The following is a 21,517-nucleotide window of genomic DNA, read 5'->3' on the forward strand; positions in this document are numbered from 1 at the left end:
TTAAGTCTAAGTCATACTGTTTTTTACTATGTATCTTTTACCAATATTGTTACCACTTTTGTACGTGTTTCTCACTCTCATTCTTTTACCAGTTGCTCTAACACTTACCGACATTTCAGAACCAAAAATTTTTTTGGCAAGAAGTCCTTTCAAATTAACCTGTACTTTACTTACTTCTCTCCTATTTTGCTTTCCTTCTTTATTTAGCCCCCCAGCTAACATATTTTATTCCTTATAGTCTCTAGTAGTCTTATGATTATTTTCCTAAATGATCTGTGTGATTTTCAAAGGAAGAAGAAACATTTTACCTTTCCTTTATATATTCTTACTATCTCAAACGGCATTTGATGATATCCTTTTACATGCAGTGACTACAACAGTAAGCAAGCAGCTCACACAGTGAAGAATAGGTGATTATTTAACTTTATGTAGACAGGCTGTGAGAAAAAAATGATTTGATATGATTTTTTGGGCCAAAATTAATCTTCTTATTAATTGATCAACCTGAAAATTATTATTCTGTAAAAATGTTGAGAATATATTATATGTTTCCAATAGACAAAGGTTGGTGATTTAAAAATGTTCATGGAGAGAAAATGAAAATGTGGAGGGGACCCAATGGACTATGGTGGAAGACTATGGGTCAGTTGGTGGTGGGTGGAGCGGGGTGACACAATTCTGAAGAGTAAGATCCTATGTCTCTTAATCATACACAGTGTTGTAAACCAATGTAACCTCAATGAAAAATCAATCAATTAATAAAATGTGTATGTATTTGGGTTGTTCAATGAGTTTCAATCTAGGGTTGTTCAATGAGTTTTTAGGTCTTAAAATCTTTTACTCTAAGAGAGACAATGTTAAAAGGATAGGAAAAAAATTGCAGATGAGGGATAATATTTGTAAAATAAATAGCCAACAGGGGGCTAGAATCTAGAATGTATAAAGAACCCTCAAATTTTAAGTCCTTTTTTTTTAAAAAAAAAAAATAAAGCAGTCTAACTAGAAAATAGGCAAAAAGTGCAAAGAGACGTTTCATGGAAGAGGATATGCAATGGTAAATAAGCATATGACAAGATATCCAACACTATCAGCCATTAGAGAAATGCAAATTAAAGCCTCATGAGATACCACTCTTACCTACTAGAATGCCTAAAAAAAAAAAAAAACTGACAATATCAAATACTGGTAAGGATATGGAGAAACTGGATCACTCATGCATTGATTGTAGAAATGAACCTGTCCACAGCCTCTGCAGTGTGAGTTAGATTCCCTGCCGGCCAGGGAGATACCCACATGGTACGGCAGACCTCTCCTGTTTTGCCTGCTGCTCCCCTCAGCAGTGTTTTTGGTCCATCTGCCTGTCCGCTCCCTGCTCTGTCTCTGGTGAATTCCCTCCCACCCCTCTGGCCTGTACCCTAGTTCTGTTATAAATAAAATAAATCTTAAAAAAAATATAAAACAGTGCAGTAGTAGGTAGTACAGTAAAATGTAGCCTTTTAAACAGCAACAATATATGCAGCAGCAACTATACATGCAACTGCCACACAATTCAGCAACATGCTATTGGGCATTTGTTTCAGAAAATGAAAATGATTGTTCACACAGATACCTATCAAGTTCACAGCAACTTTATTTGTAATGGCTAAAAACTGGAAACAATCCAGTTGTCTTTCAGTGGGTGAATAATTAAACAAACTTTGGTATAACCATACCATGGAATATTATTTGTCAATAAAAGGAAAAATTTTGATACATACCACAGCTTGAATGGTATGGATTCCAGAAATTACACTGTTTGAAAAGTCAATTCCAAAAGGACACATATAAAATACACATGTATAGATCTTATATATAAGCATATGACTGTAACTATGATATAATGTAAATGACTCCATTTACATAATTAAATCATAGTAAGGGAGAACAAGTTAGTGGTTGCCTGGGAGTCACTCTGGAGGAAGGAGAGGGGTGTGGGGAAGTGCATGTGCCCACAAAATAGCAGCCTGAAGGAATCTGGTGGTGATGAAACTGCTCTGTGCCTTGACTGTGTCAATATCAGCATCTTTGTCTGTGATATTGTAGTATAATTTTGTAAGGTGTTACCATTGACAGACACTGGTAGAGGGTACTTAGGATCTCTTTATATTATTTCTTAAAACTGTCTGTGAATCTATAGTTACCTCAAAATAAAATGTTAATTAAAATTCTAGTAGATCATGTGGATCTAGATATTGATAGAAACCTTGGATATAGCTGGTACTAGTTTGGTGTAGACAGTGGTGTAAGAACAGAAGAGGGCTGGGCCTCCTTGGTGGCGAGGTTAAGTCTCAGCTCTATCACAACAAGAGTGATGATGAAACTCATAAGGCAAGGGGGAGAGTGTATTTTAAGGAAGGTATAATTAACACTATGAAAATCTAATGAAAAATAGGTAAAATGAGGAATGAATATTATTGGATTTACACACTATTAATGTCACTGTGGATCTTATCAAATAATCAAGCATGAAGGTGTGAAGCCGGTTATGGGAAAGGAAGTAAGGAAAATGAGGGCAAACATTTAGACAACTCTGTCAGGAACTTTAAGAAAAATATCATGAACACTGGGGTGGGGGGTTTGAGACAAAGTTATTTAAACTTCAGTGAGACATATTTTAAAGGGTTATTTAAAAGGGAGAAAATAAATATGCAAGGAAAAATGAATTATTGATAGTATAATGTATGATAGAAGGTGGGAGGGAAATGACTCCAAATTACAGATCGAAGGATTGGCTTTAGAAAAGAAATACTGATCTATTATGATAAGAAGGAACATGCTTATATACAGATGCAGGTTTGTGTGCTCTGTAGTGAGTAGAAAAGCAAGCTCTGTTCTGACAGTTTCTGTTTTCTCAGTGGAAGAGGAGGTGTGGTGATCCATCTAAAGTTGGAAGTAGGGAATAATGGGTAGGGAAGAGTTGAAGGATAAAGTATAAATTATTATGGAGGTTGAAAACGTGAGAGGGTCATGCTACTGGGATTCTAGACCATGAGGATGACACATTGACACTGGGGACACAATGGGAATTTTGGTGCTTTCTGCCATGCTTGGCTGCTGGGGTATATAACAGAAAATGCAGAGGGGCACAGGCTTAACTGTGACTCCATACTTGTTTTCATATTACTCTTTAAAACAGGCTTTTCCTGTTTTTCCTGCTAATTTATATCTAACCCTTTCTTCAAAGTCTAGCTCATGTTATATTTTCTTTAAAATCTCACAACCACTAGCCCTCACAGTCGAGACTACCCTATTATAAAAAAAATTATATAGTATAAATACATGATTAAGGGAATTAACTACTAGTAATGGATGTATTCTGAGTAAGTAAGGTGCTATATCCTTAATATGACAAATGGTCCATTTATTGAACTTTTTCTTAAGTAGATATGTACACACTTAGAAAATGAATGATGTTTGATTTTAAAGTTTTGAGCACATAACTATTTAAGGACATTATCATTCTGAGAAATAACTTCCTCAAGTGCATATTACGTTGTCTGTATAAAACCACCAGCCTTCATCCAAACAGTTCAGGGTGGTCTTTGACCCTATTAAGTGCTACAAAACAGTACCTGGGGCTCTGAAAACTAGAGTAATATCCCATGAGCACTTAAGTTCTGTTAGCTCAACTATTTCTATTAGTTTTTTTTTTTAATGTAAGATAATATAGTTCAGAGAGAGCAAGCAATTGGCCTGAATTTTCACTCATAAAAACATATTGTCCATCGGTGGGAGAGTGACTCCATTACATCACACTTGGTTTTAGGTTTCTAATGGTTCTCACAGTGCAATCACCTTGCAACATATTTAATTATAGCTGTTAAAGATATGAATTTAATGCATGTTATAGCCATAAATGCAGTATAACTATGTCATCTGGTACCAATTAAAGAAGTAGCCATCTGTCCCAACTCTAAAAAGAAGACAGAGTATTGGGTTATTGAGAAGTGGAAAGTCAGTCTCCTACACAGGACCTTTCTAAGGGTGCTTCTATTACCTATGACTTTGGACAAGTAATTTGAAGTCTGTCTTAGTTCTTGATTTGCAAATTTAAGAAAAGTACAGTTGCTGCCTCAGAGGGTTCTCAAGGGGATGCATTAAGCTAATGCCTAGCAAATATATAAGAGACTTTAAGGCTTAATTTTGAATGACTCCTTTAGAATCTGAATCCCTTATGACGCAGCAACACACTAAGGAAAACTTGCTCATCTGCCGCCACTGTCCATGATAATCCACAGCAATTTGAGAAGAACTACATTTCAATATCCATGACAGAGGCAGGGAATAAGAGAGTGGGATGTAAAGACAGAAAACTCTATCAAGGATTCATGACAGTAGAATCATCTCCTGGGGTCTGTGAACATACATATTTCTTTCCTTTACGTATAGTTCTTCTAGCATTCACTTGAGCCACTGATAAAGTCAGTAACCAGATATCCACAAACTTTGGTCCCAAGTTTGAAATATTCAAGTGTTTGAATATGTGTTTGTGCCCTGAACTGAAATATGAGACTCAGTAATAAAGCATATTTTGTTTTTATTATAGAAATTATTATTAATGGGTGGAAGGGGGAGAAGACAGATTAAAACAAGGGTGGAAAGAGCACAATAGACAGTGGTCACAGGTGATTTGGTGGTAGGAATTTTATGGGGACTACACCTGAGAGGAGAAAGCAAACTGTACAAAATGAATAATGATGTGAAAATATACAGAGAGAGAAATTTTAAAAAAATGTTTAATTTAGCAAAAAATAATTTTATGAATTTCAAATACTTTTACCCCCAGGAAATACTACAGTAACATGAAAATAAATGTTCTAAATATTTCTCTAAGTTGCTAATTCCTACAATAGTAAGTGGTGATGTTAGCATCCAAACATGTGACTGTTGAGTATACTGGGAATGTTGAAGTCTACACTTTCCTTGATACCACAAATGACCTACATTTCAGAGAATGCATTTTGCTGTCCAATGGCAAGAACACAAGTCTCTTGTCTAATATCCATGAGTTAATTGAGAAGGTAAATTTGGAATCTCCATTGGCTAGACTAGAACCTTATGTAATTAGACAACACAGGAAACCTCATAGGTGCAATGTAATGGAATGTAGGGCCCATGTACCATTACAAAAAGAATGTTTAACAGCCTGTGAGATCTCTAAGCTCTGGGCAATTATTACCTAAAGAGATACTAACCAGTAATTGGTATACTGAAACACACATTTTTTTCCTGTAGATGTGCTGTGGGTCCTAGGTTGGGCTCTGGGATGTCCCTAGTCTTTAACAGCTTAATAACTTTAGATCCCGACTCTGGAGTTCTCTCAGGGCTAGATACACCATCATTCTTATTTAAAAGGTAAGTTAAAACAGCTACCTCTTCAAAATTATCAGTCTTGTTTTCTTAAAGCTGATATTTTGCATTAGTTTATAATAGATCAGGTCTTGATGAGGCTAGGAAGAGACTGGTCAGGTTCTCCACATCCCCATGTTTTCTCCACTTATGTTTCAGTTAAAGGGAAGGTGGTATACATTTGTTCCTTGCACAGAATTTCAGTGCACTTTTGGAAAAGATGCTAGTCTGGATATGAGGAAAAGTTCAATGATATATGTGTGTGTGTGTATATATATATATATATATATATATATATATAAAATACTTGGGTGAAATTGGATTGTGGTATCACATAATAAATAGGGGTCAGGTTCAAAAATCATGTTGAAGTGATATTCAAGAATAGTCCGAGATACCTCTGAAAACATTTAAATCTCAATTCTGGAGTCAGCTTTGAAAACCCAAAGTTCTAATCAAATGCAAGCTTGTCTAGGATTGGTATGACTGGCAACAGCCTTTGTGAAGCATTCAGGGTGCTAACTTTTTTTCCCAATTATTTTATTGTGGTAGAGTGCACATAGTATAAAATGTACCATTTTAACCACTTTTAAATTCATGAGTCAGTGGTAATAAAGACATTCATTATGTTATGGAGCCTCCACCACCATCTGTCTCCACAGTGCTTCTCCACTTATAAAACTCAATCTCTAAACCCAGTAAACAATAACTCCTCACTGCCCATCCCCCAGCTCTAGGCCACCACCATTCTACTTCCCGTCTTTGTCTTTATGACTTTGACTAAGTACCTCATATAAGTGGAATCATTCAGTATTTGTTTTTTGTAACTAGTTTAGCATAGTGTCCTGAAGATTCATCCATGTTGTCACATGTTGGAATTTTCCTACTTTTAAGGATGGATAGTATTCTATTGAGTGCATTTACCATATTCTGCTTCCACATTCATCTGTTGAAGGATATCTGTGTTGCCTCCACATTTTAGTTATTGTGAATAATGCTGCTATGAAGATTAGTGTACAAATGGTTCTTTGAGACCCTGTTTTAAATTCTTTTGAGAATATTCCCAGAAGTGGAATTACTGGATCATATGGTAATTTTATCGTTAATATTTTGAGGAACTGCCATACTGTTTTCCACACAGCTATATCATTTCTCTCTCCCACTAAGAGTACACGGAGATTCTCCACATCCTTGCCTACACTTGTTCTGTTTTCTGACAGGAGCTATCCTGATAGGTAGGAGGTGGTATGTATCAAATTATGAGTCTCATCCTCTAAATCTCTCCCATGTAGAGTGACCACTAGGTAAAAATTCCTCGGTGAAGTTCCAGTTAGAATAATTCAATGTTGCAAAATCTTAAAGATTTTGTCTTCAAAATTATTGAACTTTCTCAGCTCAAGAGATGTAAATTTCATGGTATTTTTGGAGTGATCCTTCAATCAACCAATATTGAATGTCAGGCACTCTTAGTAGGTGCTGAGGTCACACTATAGCATATAATTGTATAGGATTTTGAACACACACACACAGAGTCCATTTCCAGGGTATCTGACCTTAATCACTACTCATACTACCTCTAAAATTATCTAGAAAAAAAGCTGCAAGAAAGATTTTATGCAAGTCCAGCATTTCCAAGGTGAAAAAAGACCACATAGGCTGCAGAAATATAGTCTTAGCGTAAAAAATAAAAGTGAGAGCCAATGATTTAGTAGAGCAATAAACATCACCAATAAAGGCCTTCCTTAATTTATCCTACACCATAAGAGAAAGTCACCATGAAGGAATTATTGAGTTGAAGTTCAGAGTTTATTGCAATAATATCTTTTATGTAATGAAAAAATTACTATAAGGAAATAATTGTTAGGGGGAAACTTTGAGTGAAGAATTGTGAGTGCAAAATTTGTCATCCACTTTAATTTGATTCTTTGTGAGGAAAAAAATTAAAAAGTGAAGATAATAATTAAGCAATACTTCAAAAAAGAAATCAATTGGTTTGAGAAAGTTGGTGAAATTCCTCATTGTTTCCATTGTAGGGATTAGCCAAATTCTGGAGAATCATTAAGTAATAATGGACCTCAATTATCCTATGATTTAATTTGCTAGTATAAATCCTCTTTATTTAATCTCATAATTAAAACCAGTAAGAAGGAATTTTTTTTTTATGCACAGATGTGAAATCCTTTGTATCTGTAACTGAGATGTGATTTTTTTTTCCCCTTTCAAAGTTAGATTGCATATAGGAGCTTCAGATTTGGTCTGTATATCAAGATAGACTTTCCAGATTTTGCAAAATTGAATTCAGAGGAATGGTTCAGGAACACCCAAGCATGCACTCTAAATGAGATGTGGCATTTCTACACTGATTCCTGCACTCAATTCCAACATGAAATTCTCTGAACTCCATCCTTTGGCTCTTTAAAGGGCTTTGCTATATGGATACATTTGATTGAATCATTGGTCATTGGTGATTGATATCAATTTCTAGGCCTTCTCCCCTCACTGGTGAAGGGTAGGACTGAAAGTTTCAAACTTCTGCTCACATAGTTGGTTTTCCTTAGGTACATCTAAAAGTTTCCTCATTCAATAACAAAAACCCTTGATCATTCTCATCACTTAGGAAATTCCAAGGGTTTTGAGTTGACTCAGGAACTGTGAGTGGACAAAGTCCAATATGTATGAAAAATGCAATCATCAAAATATATTTTTCACATAAATCACAATATTATAATTTCCTAAACAGAATTATACTTATGGTTAATGTGACATGTTCTGTAAGCATGGGTATAAAAGTCCAGTAAGTATTAAGTTTCTTTCTAAAGATTCTACTTATAAGGAGAATGTCACCTCTGCTGCTTCCTTTTGAGGATACCAATGATGAAGTGAAAATCTATTCTGAGAGATACTGCACTTAATTCTGCTCTGTTGGTGTGCTAATTTCCATTAAGTTCCTGTATCCATGCCTAAGAGCTAAATCTGCACTTACAGAGTTACAGAGGTAGGGGGGTTTGTGTGTGTGCGTGTTGTGTGTATGCAGGTGCGATATTTCTTTTTGCCAACCTATACCCCATCTGCAATTGGAAACTACTCTATAAGTGAGGTAGAGCAATGATATAAATGATTCAATTATGAAGTGAAATTAGTTAATACAAGTTAGTGATATTTTAGAAAGCATTAAAAATTTATACAAGTGCTTTCCCTCTCCATATTTTTAAGGAGTAGAGAATAGAAGAAACACATGTGTCTGGGGTACATGTGCTCTGTACTTCCAGTAGGTGCAGCGTGTATGTTAAGTATGATCCTTGGTTATTACTGGAGTGCTATGTAGGTTGGGAAGATTATGGGAGATTAGAATAGTCCTAGGGCATGATTTATATACTTGGTTTTATACAGTATGTTTTTTTAAGGTCTAGTATGGCATAAGAGCTAGGTGGAGATAGACTTTTGTCTAAATCCAGATCTATAATAAGTGTAGAACAAATAAGAATGTTCATTTATCCTAGGGGAATATAGATACCCTATTTATAAAAGGTCCTTTGTCTATCTAGCACCTAATTAGAATAAGAAATGAACCTAGGATGCAAGAAATCAGCTGTCTTAGGAAACAACATTCAATGAACTCCAGAAACAAATGAAAGAGGATTGGAGGAAAATTATTAGATATTAACTACAAATAAAAATACATAGTAATAGTGAGTAGGCATAGTTCAATTTAACCATAAACAAACTTAGGGCAGGAGTATCAGTGTCAAGAAAGAATTCCAGGGAGACACAATGGAATATTACTCAGCAATCAAAAAAAGATAAACACATGCAGTTTGCAGCAACATGGATGGAGCTAGAAGGGATCATGCTCAGCGAAATAAGTCAGAAAGAAAAAGAAAAATACCGGATAGTCTCACTCATAGCAGGAATTTAGAAAACCTAAATAAGAGACCAGGAAAAAGACTAATCAATGCAAAGTAATAATCAAAATCAACAAGCAATTATAAACCAGAGACACACTACGGGGGTGTGGAGGGATTAGGGAGGGGAGGGGAGAGGAAGAACTAGAGTCAAAATAAGGGGGGGGGGTGCAATTGTATGGGGAATATAACCAAAATGAAAATGCATACATTGTACAAAGATGAAAAATGATGTAAGAATTACATAAAATAAAATATTAAAAATAATAATAATAATAAAAATTCAAAGGAGAAGCTAATGAGCCTACCAGAGTCATTGTGGAGATAAAATCTTGCAAACTGCTACCTAAATACATCATAGCACTGCCGTTGTCCTCAGCCAGTAGTCAATAACCAATCATTTCAAAGGAAGACAGTGTCAACTTGGTTGTCATTCATCCAATCAATAATTATTGAATTGCTGAGGACTTACTTATGAATGGGAACAATTATTGAATGATTAATTCAGCAAACAAGAACAGTGAGGCTCCATGTGGAGCACATTTTAATTTACTTTTTATGTTTACGTAGGAAAAAATTTAAATTGTCCTGCTATAGAAGTTGCAGTAGCTACTGTAACATCAACAAACGAATCAGGCTCCATCTTTTCTATACACCCTGATATATATCTCTGTTAAACTTGTCTTTAGTAACTTGTCTTTTACTTTCTGTGCCTCCCCAGTTGGAACTTCTTCTGTAGAACTGTTCATTTTTAACCATTCCTATGGTCAATACAGCTGCTGGCTGAATAAATGAATTAGGGTTAATCCGGATTCCTGGTGGACAATACAGCAAAATAAAAGATAAAGATGTAACATTGTAATCTAATCCTTATATTTTTCAGAAACTGGATTATTGGAAAAAGTGTTATGTGAGTAAATTAATATTTGTAGTTAATTAGTATTTGTTCTCCATATACTAGGTATCTCTGCTTCAGATGTTAGAATAGTTCACACATCTTTCTAGTTCTGTACTTAGTACATTTTAGAGTAATTATGGGTCTGTATTCCCAGCCTTCTAAAGAAAGAGCAACCCCACTGAAGTGGTAAATGGATACTATCAATATTTACTTTTTTGTTTCTCATGGTCCTTGGCACACAGACCATCCTCAGTGGATGCTTAAGGAAGTACAACTATATAGTAACTCTCCTGAGGTTATTCATTGTGGACATCTATGTACTGAAAGTAATAAAAAGTGAAACAATTCCATTTGTATGCCTCTACAAAATAGGAGATACCTGTTTACAGGAATTAAACCACATTATGTATTTTGCATATTATGTATTATGTATATTATGTATCTTGGCATTTTAATACCAGATCATGATCATCTGGTGAAAGTTCATGACATTATCTGTAGGAGACATTATTACCTCTTCTATTGAGAAGCTGTTTTAGCTAAAACTGGCTAATTAGCTTTTGGAAATGTCTGATTGAATTTCTACTTTAATATGAAGTATCTTTTTAAAGGAAGGGATTTTTCATCTTGAACTTCTGGTTTCCTTATTTCCACAAATAAAACGAAACAAAACCTATTCATCCACTAGTCTTTTCTGTTTCAGTAAATGATACAACTGTTTGCTGAGACTGAAAATCCAGAAGTCATCCTTGAATGTTTTCTTTTCCTGCTTGCCAGGATCCCTTCCCTAACCCTTAATCAATGCCAGTGTCCAATCAATTAGTTGATCCTGTGACTCTGACTCCAATATATGTTCTAAGTCTCTCAGTTTCTACTTCATTATATTTAAGGTCTTGCCCTAATTATTGCAGTATCCTCCTAACTGGCCTCATTACTTCACGGGGCAGCATGAGAGGGCTTTGAAATACATTGAAATCTATCAGTGGTTTGTCCCTGAATTTAAAGTAAATGCCAACCTCCATACTATGTCCTCGGTATCCTACTTAATCTGGCTTCCACCGAACTCTTCACCTTTGCCACCTATTGTCTTCCCACCATTACCTCCCCCTCCTGGTACCAAGCCTTTTCATTGTCACTGGAACCTGCCATGGTTATTTCCATTTCTTGTGCTATTACTTCTGCTGTTCTTGCTTCTGGAATACAATACTCACAGATGTCAATGAGATGTTCACTCTTACACAGATCTTTCTCATCTTTTCCAGAAGCCTCTTTAAAATAGTCATCCTGCCCCAGTCATTTCCTATCCCATTTCTCTGTTTCAGTTTCTAATAAGAAACTAAATAACTCATTTCCTCATAGTATTTCTTTTCATGTTAACATTTTAATGTCTGCCAGCCTTACTCAAAATTGCTGTTGTATCCAAAGTGGCTTGAATGGTAGGTGCTTACTAAATATTTTTGGAGGGATGCAAGGTTAATTCAGTCCAGGGAGAATTGGCTGGGTTTATGATATGTGGACTAGGGAGTGTTGACTGTTACGGGCAATATAGCAGATGTCTAGAGACCATGAAATCATAACTCATTGTTCATTCAGATTTATTAAAAAACCCAAAAATATTATACTTCAGACAATTCAGACTGGAACAGGATTAGTATACCCTGGGAGAACGCCAATTTAGTCAACTTACAATTTGAAAAATCTTTTTTATTCTATTAATAATCATTTGAAAAAATCTTTCCTTCATTTATTAAATATAATCAGGTTTATGTTATTTTGAGGGATTTGAAAGAGGGGAAGCAAGTCAGCTGTTGAGCTTTTATGCCATTACACATTATATAGTGTTCTAGGACATTCCTTAATTATAATAATAAACATTATTTGTGCACTGACCTTTTTATCCCTCCAAATGTTTGTGCATGGCCCAAGAATTTTCCAAAGTCAATATGAAACATGTGGCCTGACTTTGTCAGCATTATATTGTCATTGTGGCGGTCACAGACTCCCAAGATGAACGTTACTACACACCAGCCAGCACAGGAATAGAAAAAGTTCTTCAAGGCCTAATCAGTTGAAAATAACACACACACACAAATGAAGAAATACATTTGCATCAGAGTCAATGGTAAAAAGTATGATTAAAAAACAAAATTGCATAATCAAAAGCAACCTCTGTATATCAATGGAGAGAAGGATATGGATAAATATGTTTCTTATATGCTGCAGGAGAACATAAAGCAATTGATCCTAGTCTAGTAGGCGAATATTCTATTCTTATTGAAATTGGGGGAAATATCTCATTTGGTTGGAATTTATTTTCATAGTTTTACTAGCAAGGAATCCTACAAATACACAATACTGAATCTTTTTTTTCAAGGTAAAACAATAAATATGGCCTAATGAGTCTAGCTTCAGGGAAAATAAAGATCTCAATTTTTGAATATTTGAATTTTGTGTACAAAGGAAAAGCTATATTGAGATAGTCATCGAGTTTCTCATTTATCCTTACAAATAAGTGATATAGTTGGATGCCCAAAGGTGTTTTACTATAGTGTGTATTATCAGTGAATACTGTGTGAATGGAGAAGCTGTCAGGTAGCAGGTCACCACTAAGACAACTGTGCCATATATTTATAAAGCAGAGGTTTCTTGCCAGAATTATGCTTGTTTTCAAAATGGTCTCCTCTGTATATAATGTTTTCATCATCGATGAAACTTAAGTATAACCACTGTGTAACCATGATTGATTGATTGGGCCCTGGTTATGAGTCTCCTGGCATGATGTGGCTGACTGGCTGCAGTGGGAATTTATGTGACTGTGCTAAATGTCAAGACACCTGAGATCCAGGTGCCTGAGCAACTCAATTTGTCCTTCTAGATTTTCTTCATTTATAAAGATGATCAAATATGTCTTTCATGTGGTGGCTGTGAAGAATAAATGTATGTGGAAATACCTCAAACAATATAACTCATTATAATTTGCAGAATGACTAAAAAGGTGATTTTAAGATAATCTCGTAAATCTCATATAATTGCCATAAATATATATATATGAACTTTATATGCATTATGCAAATATTGAAAGAGGCAGGCATGAAAAAGTAGAGCATGATAGAAGAAATGTATTGCAAAGGAACAAGAAATATTTATATAAATTGGAGATTATGAACAAACAGGTGAGGTAACTTGAAAGAGGTAGTTTTAAGGAGCATCATCTCAGGTGAGATTCCTGTAATGAAGTCAGCTAAACAAAGAGATAAGAATAAAGAGCCCAGAATTTCACCCAGAAGGAAAATCAATTTTTTAGAAATTTGTATATAGTTAATATACCATTTAAACTGAGTTATTATTATCAGACTGATGACTAAGTGAATTAGAACTCCAGGTGTATTTTCTCATAGTATATCTTCATAAATAAGAATATTTAATGAACCAGATCATATTATTATTTAAGCACATTATTTAAAATAGGCTCCAACAGTACAAACCTTTTCATAATCCACCTTTAAGTGGTTGTGGTGACTGAACCACTTTTTGATTGTATTTTCTTTCAATGGTCCAATCAGTCCAGAATGGCGATGGATCTTTGCTAGGGTAACAGCATCTGGCACCATCTCCACCAATCCTGATTGATAGAAAAAAGATTATGGAAATCTTTCTTTGCAGAATGAGGCATACTTAGGAAATACAGCTTGATCTGGGTAACAACAGTGCCACTACTTGGGTTAACCTTTTCATTTCCAGACCTTCTTACCTGAAGGAGTTTTAATTGATGGTCTTCATTCTAATGTTTCCTAAACCTTGTGGAGCAATGTGACTACTTGTTATGTTTGGATCATAGCTATTAGAAGCATCTTTAATATTTTTTCTAGAACTACAGTAGCAAACCAACCTAGATCTGACAGCAGCCCCACAGAGTCAATAGAGTAAATGGGTTAATTAGCATTTGACTGACACATTCACCTACAGTTTTGGGGAGGACTTTCAAGCTTATATAAGAAACATCTTTATGATGTAAGTTACCCAAATACAATATCCATAACAAATACTTTAAAAAACATCTAAGAAATCAATGTTCAAGTTAACCAAACCTTCACTGTTAATATTTTATTTCTGGGAGTGAACAGAATAACTCGGTGTTGTTAAAGATTTATTTATGCATATAAGAACTGGGGTACAGGCCAGCGGTGCGGGGGGTGAGAGAGGGGAGCAGAACATGTAGATCTACTGAAATACAATGCTGAGGGGAGCAGCAGGAGAGGCAAGAGAGGTCTGCTGTGCCGTGGGCTTTCCTTTCTGGTTACAGGGGATCAAACTCCTGCTGCAGAGGCTGGGGATAGCTTGATGGTGCTATCTTTCACCCCTGGGCCACCAGGGAGGCCCGGTAGCACTTTTTGATGGCACTTCAAGAGGGCCTTTCCAACACTGGCCATATTATAACTACCAAGACTTCTTTTCGTTGTGTTTCCAAATTTATTGGAATGTAAATATTTTCAGGCCTTCTGATTTTTATGCTGTCCAGGTCAGCAACTTAAATCCATTGTATAAAACTTCCCCAAACTTGTAAAGTACAGTTCTATGAATAAAGTCATTGGAAGAAACTAAAGTCTAGAATTTCCACAATCTTGAGAATTCTGAGAGCTGAAAACATAAATGTCCAAAGGGATCAGGCATAGAAACATAATCATATGAAAAGAGATGTGGTTGAATTTTTAAATTGACTATTTCTGGGTCATATGGTAGCTCCATTTTTAGTAGACTGAGGAACCTTCACACAGCTTTCCATGGTGGTTGGACCAGTTTGCACTTCCACCAGCAATGTAGGAGAGTTCTTTTTCACCACATACTCGCCAACATTTGTTGTTGCTAGTTTTTTTTTTTTTTTTGATATGTGCCATTCTTACTGATGTAAGGTGGTATCTCAATTTGGTTTTGATATGCATTTCCCTGATTATAAAGCTTTCACTTAAAGCAGGAATATAGGGGAACCAAATAAGACATCAGTGTAAAAAAATAATAATGGTACAAAACCCAAAAAAGCAAAAACAGACAATTATAAATCAGAGACATGCTGCAGGGGAGGAGGAGGGAGAGGGATCAGAGGGAGGGAGGGAGGAGCACAGGGGACTGAGGTGATGATGCACAGGTGTATTGGGGAAGGAAATTCTATAGGGACTACACCTGAGGGGGTGGGGGGAGCAAATATTGTTTAAAAATGAACAATGATGTAAAAAATAAAAAAATTATAAAAAATAAAAAAAAATAAAAGAGGATATATTAAAAAAAATTGACTATTTCATGATCTACCTTAAACAAGAACAAGCAGATCTGAGTGATGGTAAATGAAACACATGTATATGCTGGACTTAGTCAGTGGCAGTGGGCTGTAGCCTTAATCTCTCAATATCCAGTAGCCTGGTTGTGATAATAAGCATCTGCATTGCTGGCTCAGTAAGTCACTTCACATGCCAGAGATAAGTCCTGAGTGTATTCTTAATATCACAGTACTTCTCCTACTTCTCCAAACTGTGCTTGGATCCTTGTGCAGTTTATTTATTTTTATTTTTTTAATGTGCTATGTGTGAGATAGCAAATGTGAAACCTCACGTTTAGTGTCAATAGATGCTTCCTTTTTCTAAACCTGATTTTCCCTCACTTTTCCAGCTCTTCCATTTAATACTTTCTTAGAAGAACACCTTTTACCTGTTTCCTGACTGTTCATTGCCACCTCACATCTGCCCATGCCCAAAATTGGGACTTGAATTACTGCACCATTAGACACTGTGCTATAGCCATGCCAGTTACTTTTCAGACCACATTTTGACTTCAGGGAGTTAATCTTTGTTAAATCCCAAGCAATTTATCATAGTCTTGCATTGCTGACAACCCAGAAAATCTTTCACCTAATTTATAACAACATGGTGACTAAATTCTGCCCACTAATTAAAAACCATAAATTACATTTTTATCCAGTTTAAGCTAGTATGTAGCATACACCTTTTAAAAACTTCTAACAGAATTCTGTGTTTATTGAGTAACAGGTAATTCCATTCTTATATTCCTCTAATGCAGAGTTGCACCTACATATCTACCACTTGGGGGATATTGTTAAGATGAAGGCTCTTATTCAGTACAGTAGGGGCAGGATATGAGAGTCTGCATTTCTAGTGAAGTGCATTTCTATGTCATTTCTATGCTGCTAGTTCAGGAGTCACACTTAAAGTAGCAAGGTTCTTAAGGGACAAAACTTTTCAGTATAAGGAAGTGGCCCTCAAACAGGGGTGCATAAGAAACACCTGAGCAATATTTGCCATTACCATTACTCAAAGCCTTCCCCAGAGTAGAACCTGAGTTATTTAACCTGGAGAGGCTTACTTCCATCTGCTGCTCCAGTTCTCCTAAGAATTTTTAATGCTCATCTGAGTTTGAAAATCAGAAATTAAAAAAATCTTAAATATTTTTTATTTCCCCTCATAGCCTCTCCCAAAGTCCCTATAACATCATATACAAAGTGGTTTTGAAAATCATCATCAACAATAATGTTGAGGGCCTCCCCGGTGGCGCAGCGGTTGAGCGTTGGGTTGCAAAGCTGTCCGTAGCCTCTGCAGCGCCAGTTCAATCCCCGGCCCCTGGCGAGGGTCCCACATGGTGCAAAGACCTCTCCTGCCGCCCGCTGCTCCCCTCAGCAGTGTACTGCCTGCTCTGCTCTCCGCTCTGGCTCTGGTGAATTCTCTCACCCTCCCGCGCTTTTGACTGTACCCAGTGCTTGTATAAATAAATAAATAAATGGATCTTTTTTTTTTTAAAAAAAAACAACAATAATGTTGATAGTCAATAAACTTCAGGCCTGGACTATACTCTCCATAAGGGTAGCAACTCTGTTTAGTTCATTTTATTATTCCCTACCTCACTCTGTGACATTTTTTGCAGAACAGAGATATTCAGTAAGCCCTGGAACATGCTCTCTTAACAATCACATTTTCTTTTTTCTTGAAGAAGTTTTTGCTAATATAAAAATATCTCTGAAATCTTATATAACTATAGAAGGTTGTAAATGGGGGTTGGGAGGGCAATAACTTGCTTATCCTTTGACATCTGCAACTCTGGGCAAATTTACAATCACTTTTGCTGAATCATTTTATTAACTTTAAAAGATTTAGCCTTGGTTACATGCTGTGACTATAAACTGAAAAATGAGTAGATGGAATTGAAGAATTTCGTTAAGGTCTGTGTTATATTCAGTTTCTAAAGAAAAGGAGATCCATTTGATATCAAGTGTTCAGCTTGGCTCATCTGAGCGTTAGCTTTACTCTTTCAACACATCAGGGTATGAAAGAACTAGGTCACTTATGGGAGGAAAGGGAGCGTCTAACTCAAGGAATAATGATCTCGGAGTAATGATGATAAAAGACTTAGGAACTAGAGCTTAGAAAGGATTCAGGGGTGGGCCACTTGGTATGGAAGCAAGAGCCTTAATATCAGAATCAAAATAATTGGTTAGTATGACTTGTAATAGAGTCATCCTGGAGTATTAAGTGGCAAGTTAAGCTAAGAGGTGCTTGCTTCCATGCTTAGTTTATAAATCTCTTGTCACAATTGGCCAGAGTACTGAGGCTACTGGTAGGACCTCAGCAACTGGGGGTCCAAGAAAGGACAGCTTTTCTTTTGTGATGATGGACTTAATTATAGGTCTCTCTGACTCACAAAAACAAAACAAAACCCAAAAACCATATTGTCTAGGCCCCTGGTCCAATATTCCTGTTCTTTGGTTTACTTTTAAATCCATTTGTTTATGTACATGTATCTGAGATATATATATATATATATATATATAGTTGTATATATATGTATATTGGTATATATATATATCTCAATAAATTTATTGAAACTGCTAGTGGTAATACCACATGTAAAAAAAATTATCAGATATCCTCTTCAATTAGCATGATTATAATTAAAGACATCTTTTATGTTTTGATAATAATTTGTGTGGATTATAGACATTGTTGTCATTGTAAATGTGTATAAATGTAATTCTATTTCCATAGTAATGTCTTGGCTTTTACAAAGACATATAATTGCTGAAATATAGTCTAAGTGTACATGTGTGGTCATTATTGACTGTTGATCTTATACTTTATTCAAAAATCTTTTAGAAAGTAAATGCAGGTTTAGACTTTGTAAATTTTGTGTTATTAGGCAACAACTATATTTTTGGAATGAGTAGATTTTCTATTAGTATGGTAGAAAAAAAGAGAAAATAGTTGCTTAATGTAATTAAATATTAACAACAAAAACAAAAAGACACACAAAAGAACATCACAGTTAACATTTGGAATTTGAATCCTAATTAAGATCTAAAAGGATATTTCATATTTCATAAATTATTTTGTCTTATCTTTTTGAAAATAATTCTTTTTTTTTTTAAAGAATGACTATATATAGTACTATGGATTTCCTAATTTATAGCTTAAACTAAAATCTATGACCAGTAAATGTATGAGATAAGAAATGTAAGTAAACCCACTCTTTGCTGTATACTGACCTTGGCCTTTTCCTGTGGATAGACATCTATAAATGATCATTTGCATGTCCAGGCCCTCTTGCAGCCAAATATTGTCCATCACTTGAACAATCTGTAGAACAAGCATATCCTGACGAAGATCATCTCCAGCCTATTTAAAAAAAAATTACAATTTCTGGGTTTTTCTTGAATTCTGTTAAAAGCTTTCAAATATGGTGCATGTCATTTCTTTTATTGAAAGATTTTCCAGCATGACTGAGGATGGTCTCAATTGTTCTATTAGCACAAGAGTACCTTGTGTTTCTGATAGATGACCAAAGAAAATGAGAATTGTTCTTGAAATGATTACAGAGTTTTGGCCATTAAGTCAGAAGCTGCTTATAATCTTGTTCTCTGATAAGACTCTCAATTTAGGGCCTTCCCTGGTGGCACAGTGGTTGAGTGCTGGGCTGCGAAGCTGCCCGCAGCCTCTGCAGTGCTGGTTCAATCCCCAGCCCCCGGCGGGGGTCCCACATGATGCGACAGACCTCTCCTGCCGCAGGGGCCACTGCTCCCCTCAGCAGTGTATTTCTTCGTCAGTCTGCCTGTTCTGTTCCCCGCTCTGGCTCTGGTGAATTCTCTCACCCTCCCACGCTTCTGACTGTACCCAGTGCCTGTATAAATAAATAAATAAATCTTTAAAAAAAAAAAAAAAGGACTCTTTCAATTTATTATCCATGTCATTGTCTTAGACGAAAGTGTAGAGAACAGAGGCTGAACAAATGTTTATCCAGATTTCCAACTCAGCTTAAAGAGATCTCCTCCTAAGTGAAATATTGTCTGGTGTGCTATAAATGTATGCCCTGATACGTAGTTAGACTACCAAGAGCTTCTTGACTAGGTATATAAGACCACACACATGATTCACAAGACTCTGAATCACTGGCTTCTTTTATGAAAGCAGTTAAAAGGTTTTCATAGTAAGTACTAAGAAATAAGAAAGGGGTAGTTTTCCAGCATAGGTGAAGAAGATGGAATATGTCCAAAGAGGGGGAAGTTCTATGTTTTCAAACTTACAAGTGGTTTGGCTTTAAAATGCTTTCTAAATTATGTGAAAAGTTATACCAAGATAAGATTTTTGTGGGGTTTTTTTCTTCACCAAAAATGTAGTATCATAGCACAAGTAACGCTTTAAGGTTTCACAGGTCAGAGTAAAAGTAAGGTGTGCTAATCATTATCTTTCTACTTTCATGATAGAGACTGAAATGGCCCACATGTAATTTTTTTTATTTCTGAAGAAGAGAACAACCCAAATTATTAAAACAATCAAGTTCTTGCAGATGAGAATTTTATGTTAAATTAATGTATATCATTTAAATGTCAACTAACTTTGATTCTAATTAATATCTAGGTCAAAAAAAAATCTTACCCTAGGGGCTCACCACCATCTACTTTTTGTCTACTCATTAATGATTATATAATTACATTTATTAAAACATATTTTCTTAAGTTTTGCAGGGAGTGTTCACTGGCTTTAAGGCAGCAATGGTTGATTTATTGCCAGTGATGGTTTGGCATGTTTTATAATTCTGTAAAAATGCAGAATCTAAAATAATTGAAATCCTCTGTGTTGTTGCCAGAGGAAAATGGCTCTAATAATTTCTTCTCAAGTGTAATCAATCAATAGATCTACCTATGGACTCACTCTGATGTTTTAGGAGTGTTACTATACCTTAAAAATAACACTGATGTTTTTGCCCATTGGATTAGCATTGATGAAAGTTATCTTCAATGGCAGAGCATTGGATGTAAAATATGAACATGCCTATAGGAAGAGAAGAGGAAAACAGTGAGCAGAAAAAAACAAACTGAACAATTTCCCTGAAATCATGGTCCCTTGCAGGATGTTATATGAGAAATGTAACACATATGAATACATTTTACACTTTGGAACAAAGAAACGTATTTTCTAAGAAAAACTTCAATCTCTCAACCAAAGCCTTTAATTTAGAAACTGCAAACCTAGCTTTCTGGCAAACCTAGCTTTACTTTTTTCCCCCTTACTGAACAGTATATAGTGACATTCAAAGTTTAAATAAACTAAGCAATATGTAGGTATTGTGTTTATTCTAGTTGATTAGTATGTAAAAATAAAATTATTGGCCTCCCTGGTGGCCAAGGGGTTAGGTTTCAGTGCTACCACCATGAAGGCCCACTTTGATGACCTGAGTGGATCCCTGGCCAGGGAGCTGGACCCACATGGCACAACAGACCTCTCCTGTCTTGCCTCCTGCTCCCCTTAGCAGTGTATTTCAGTAGCTCCCCACTCTGTCTCTGGTAAATCCTCTCACCCACTGCACCTCTGCCCTGCCAGTTTTATGCAAAAGTAAATAAAATCTTTAAAAAATATAAAATTTGCTTCTCAGCATTTTGGCTAAGATCAAGTATAAAAAATATAAAAATAAAATTGTTATTGAAAGAATTGTATTCTTTTCATTATGTCTGCTGACTAGCATACTTTAAGGAAGCATGGGCAAATTCCTTAACATGTCTCATTATCTTACCTTAACATGTCTCTTATTATCTCATGCTCTGCCATGAGATAATAACCCCTACACATTTTTGTAATCGATATATGAGCTAATGAATGTATGACTATATTAATTTAATGAGTATAAAATGTCTTTTACAGTATGTAAACTAATCAAGTACTTTGGAAAGTTAGTGTGTTCTTTTCTTCTTTTTGTTAATGAGTATTTGCTTATGTTTACAAATACAGTACAACATTTATTTTCTGATAATTTCTTTCAATTACATTTTGCATTTTCA

General features: G+C 35.5%; 1 protein-coding gene across 4 annotated transcripts in view; it reads right to left on the minus strand.

Annotated features, from left to right (window-relative positions):
• Positions 1-21,517, minus strand: part of PIK3C2G (phosphatidylinositol-4-phosphate 3-kinase catalytic subunit type 2 gamma) — a gene marked incomplete at both ends in the record, with an annotated part of 286,347 nt that overhangs the window by 83,135 nt on the left and 181,695 nt on the right. For all 4 annotated transcript variants that reach the window (XM_084255119.1, XM_084255118.1, XM_084255117.1 and 1 more), the window contains 4 exons: positions 12,079-12,248; positions 13,674-13,810; positions 18,731-18,860; positions 20,421-20,513. In XM_084255119.1, coding sequence (XP_084111245.1) covers positions 12,079-12,248; positions 13,674-13,810; positions 18,731-18,860; positions 20,421-20,513 — 530 coding nt within the window. The remainder of the gene's footprint in view (positions 1-12,078; positions 12,249-13,673; positions 13,811-18,730; positions 18,861-20,420; positions 20,514-21,517) is intronic.

The sequence above is a fragment of the Talpa europaea genome (assembly GCF_964194135.1).
Source record: "Talpa europaea genome assembly, chromosome: 15".
NCBI lineage: Eukaryota > Metazoa > Chordata > Mammalia > Eulipotyphla > Talpidae > Talpa > Talpa europaea.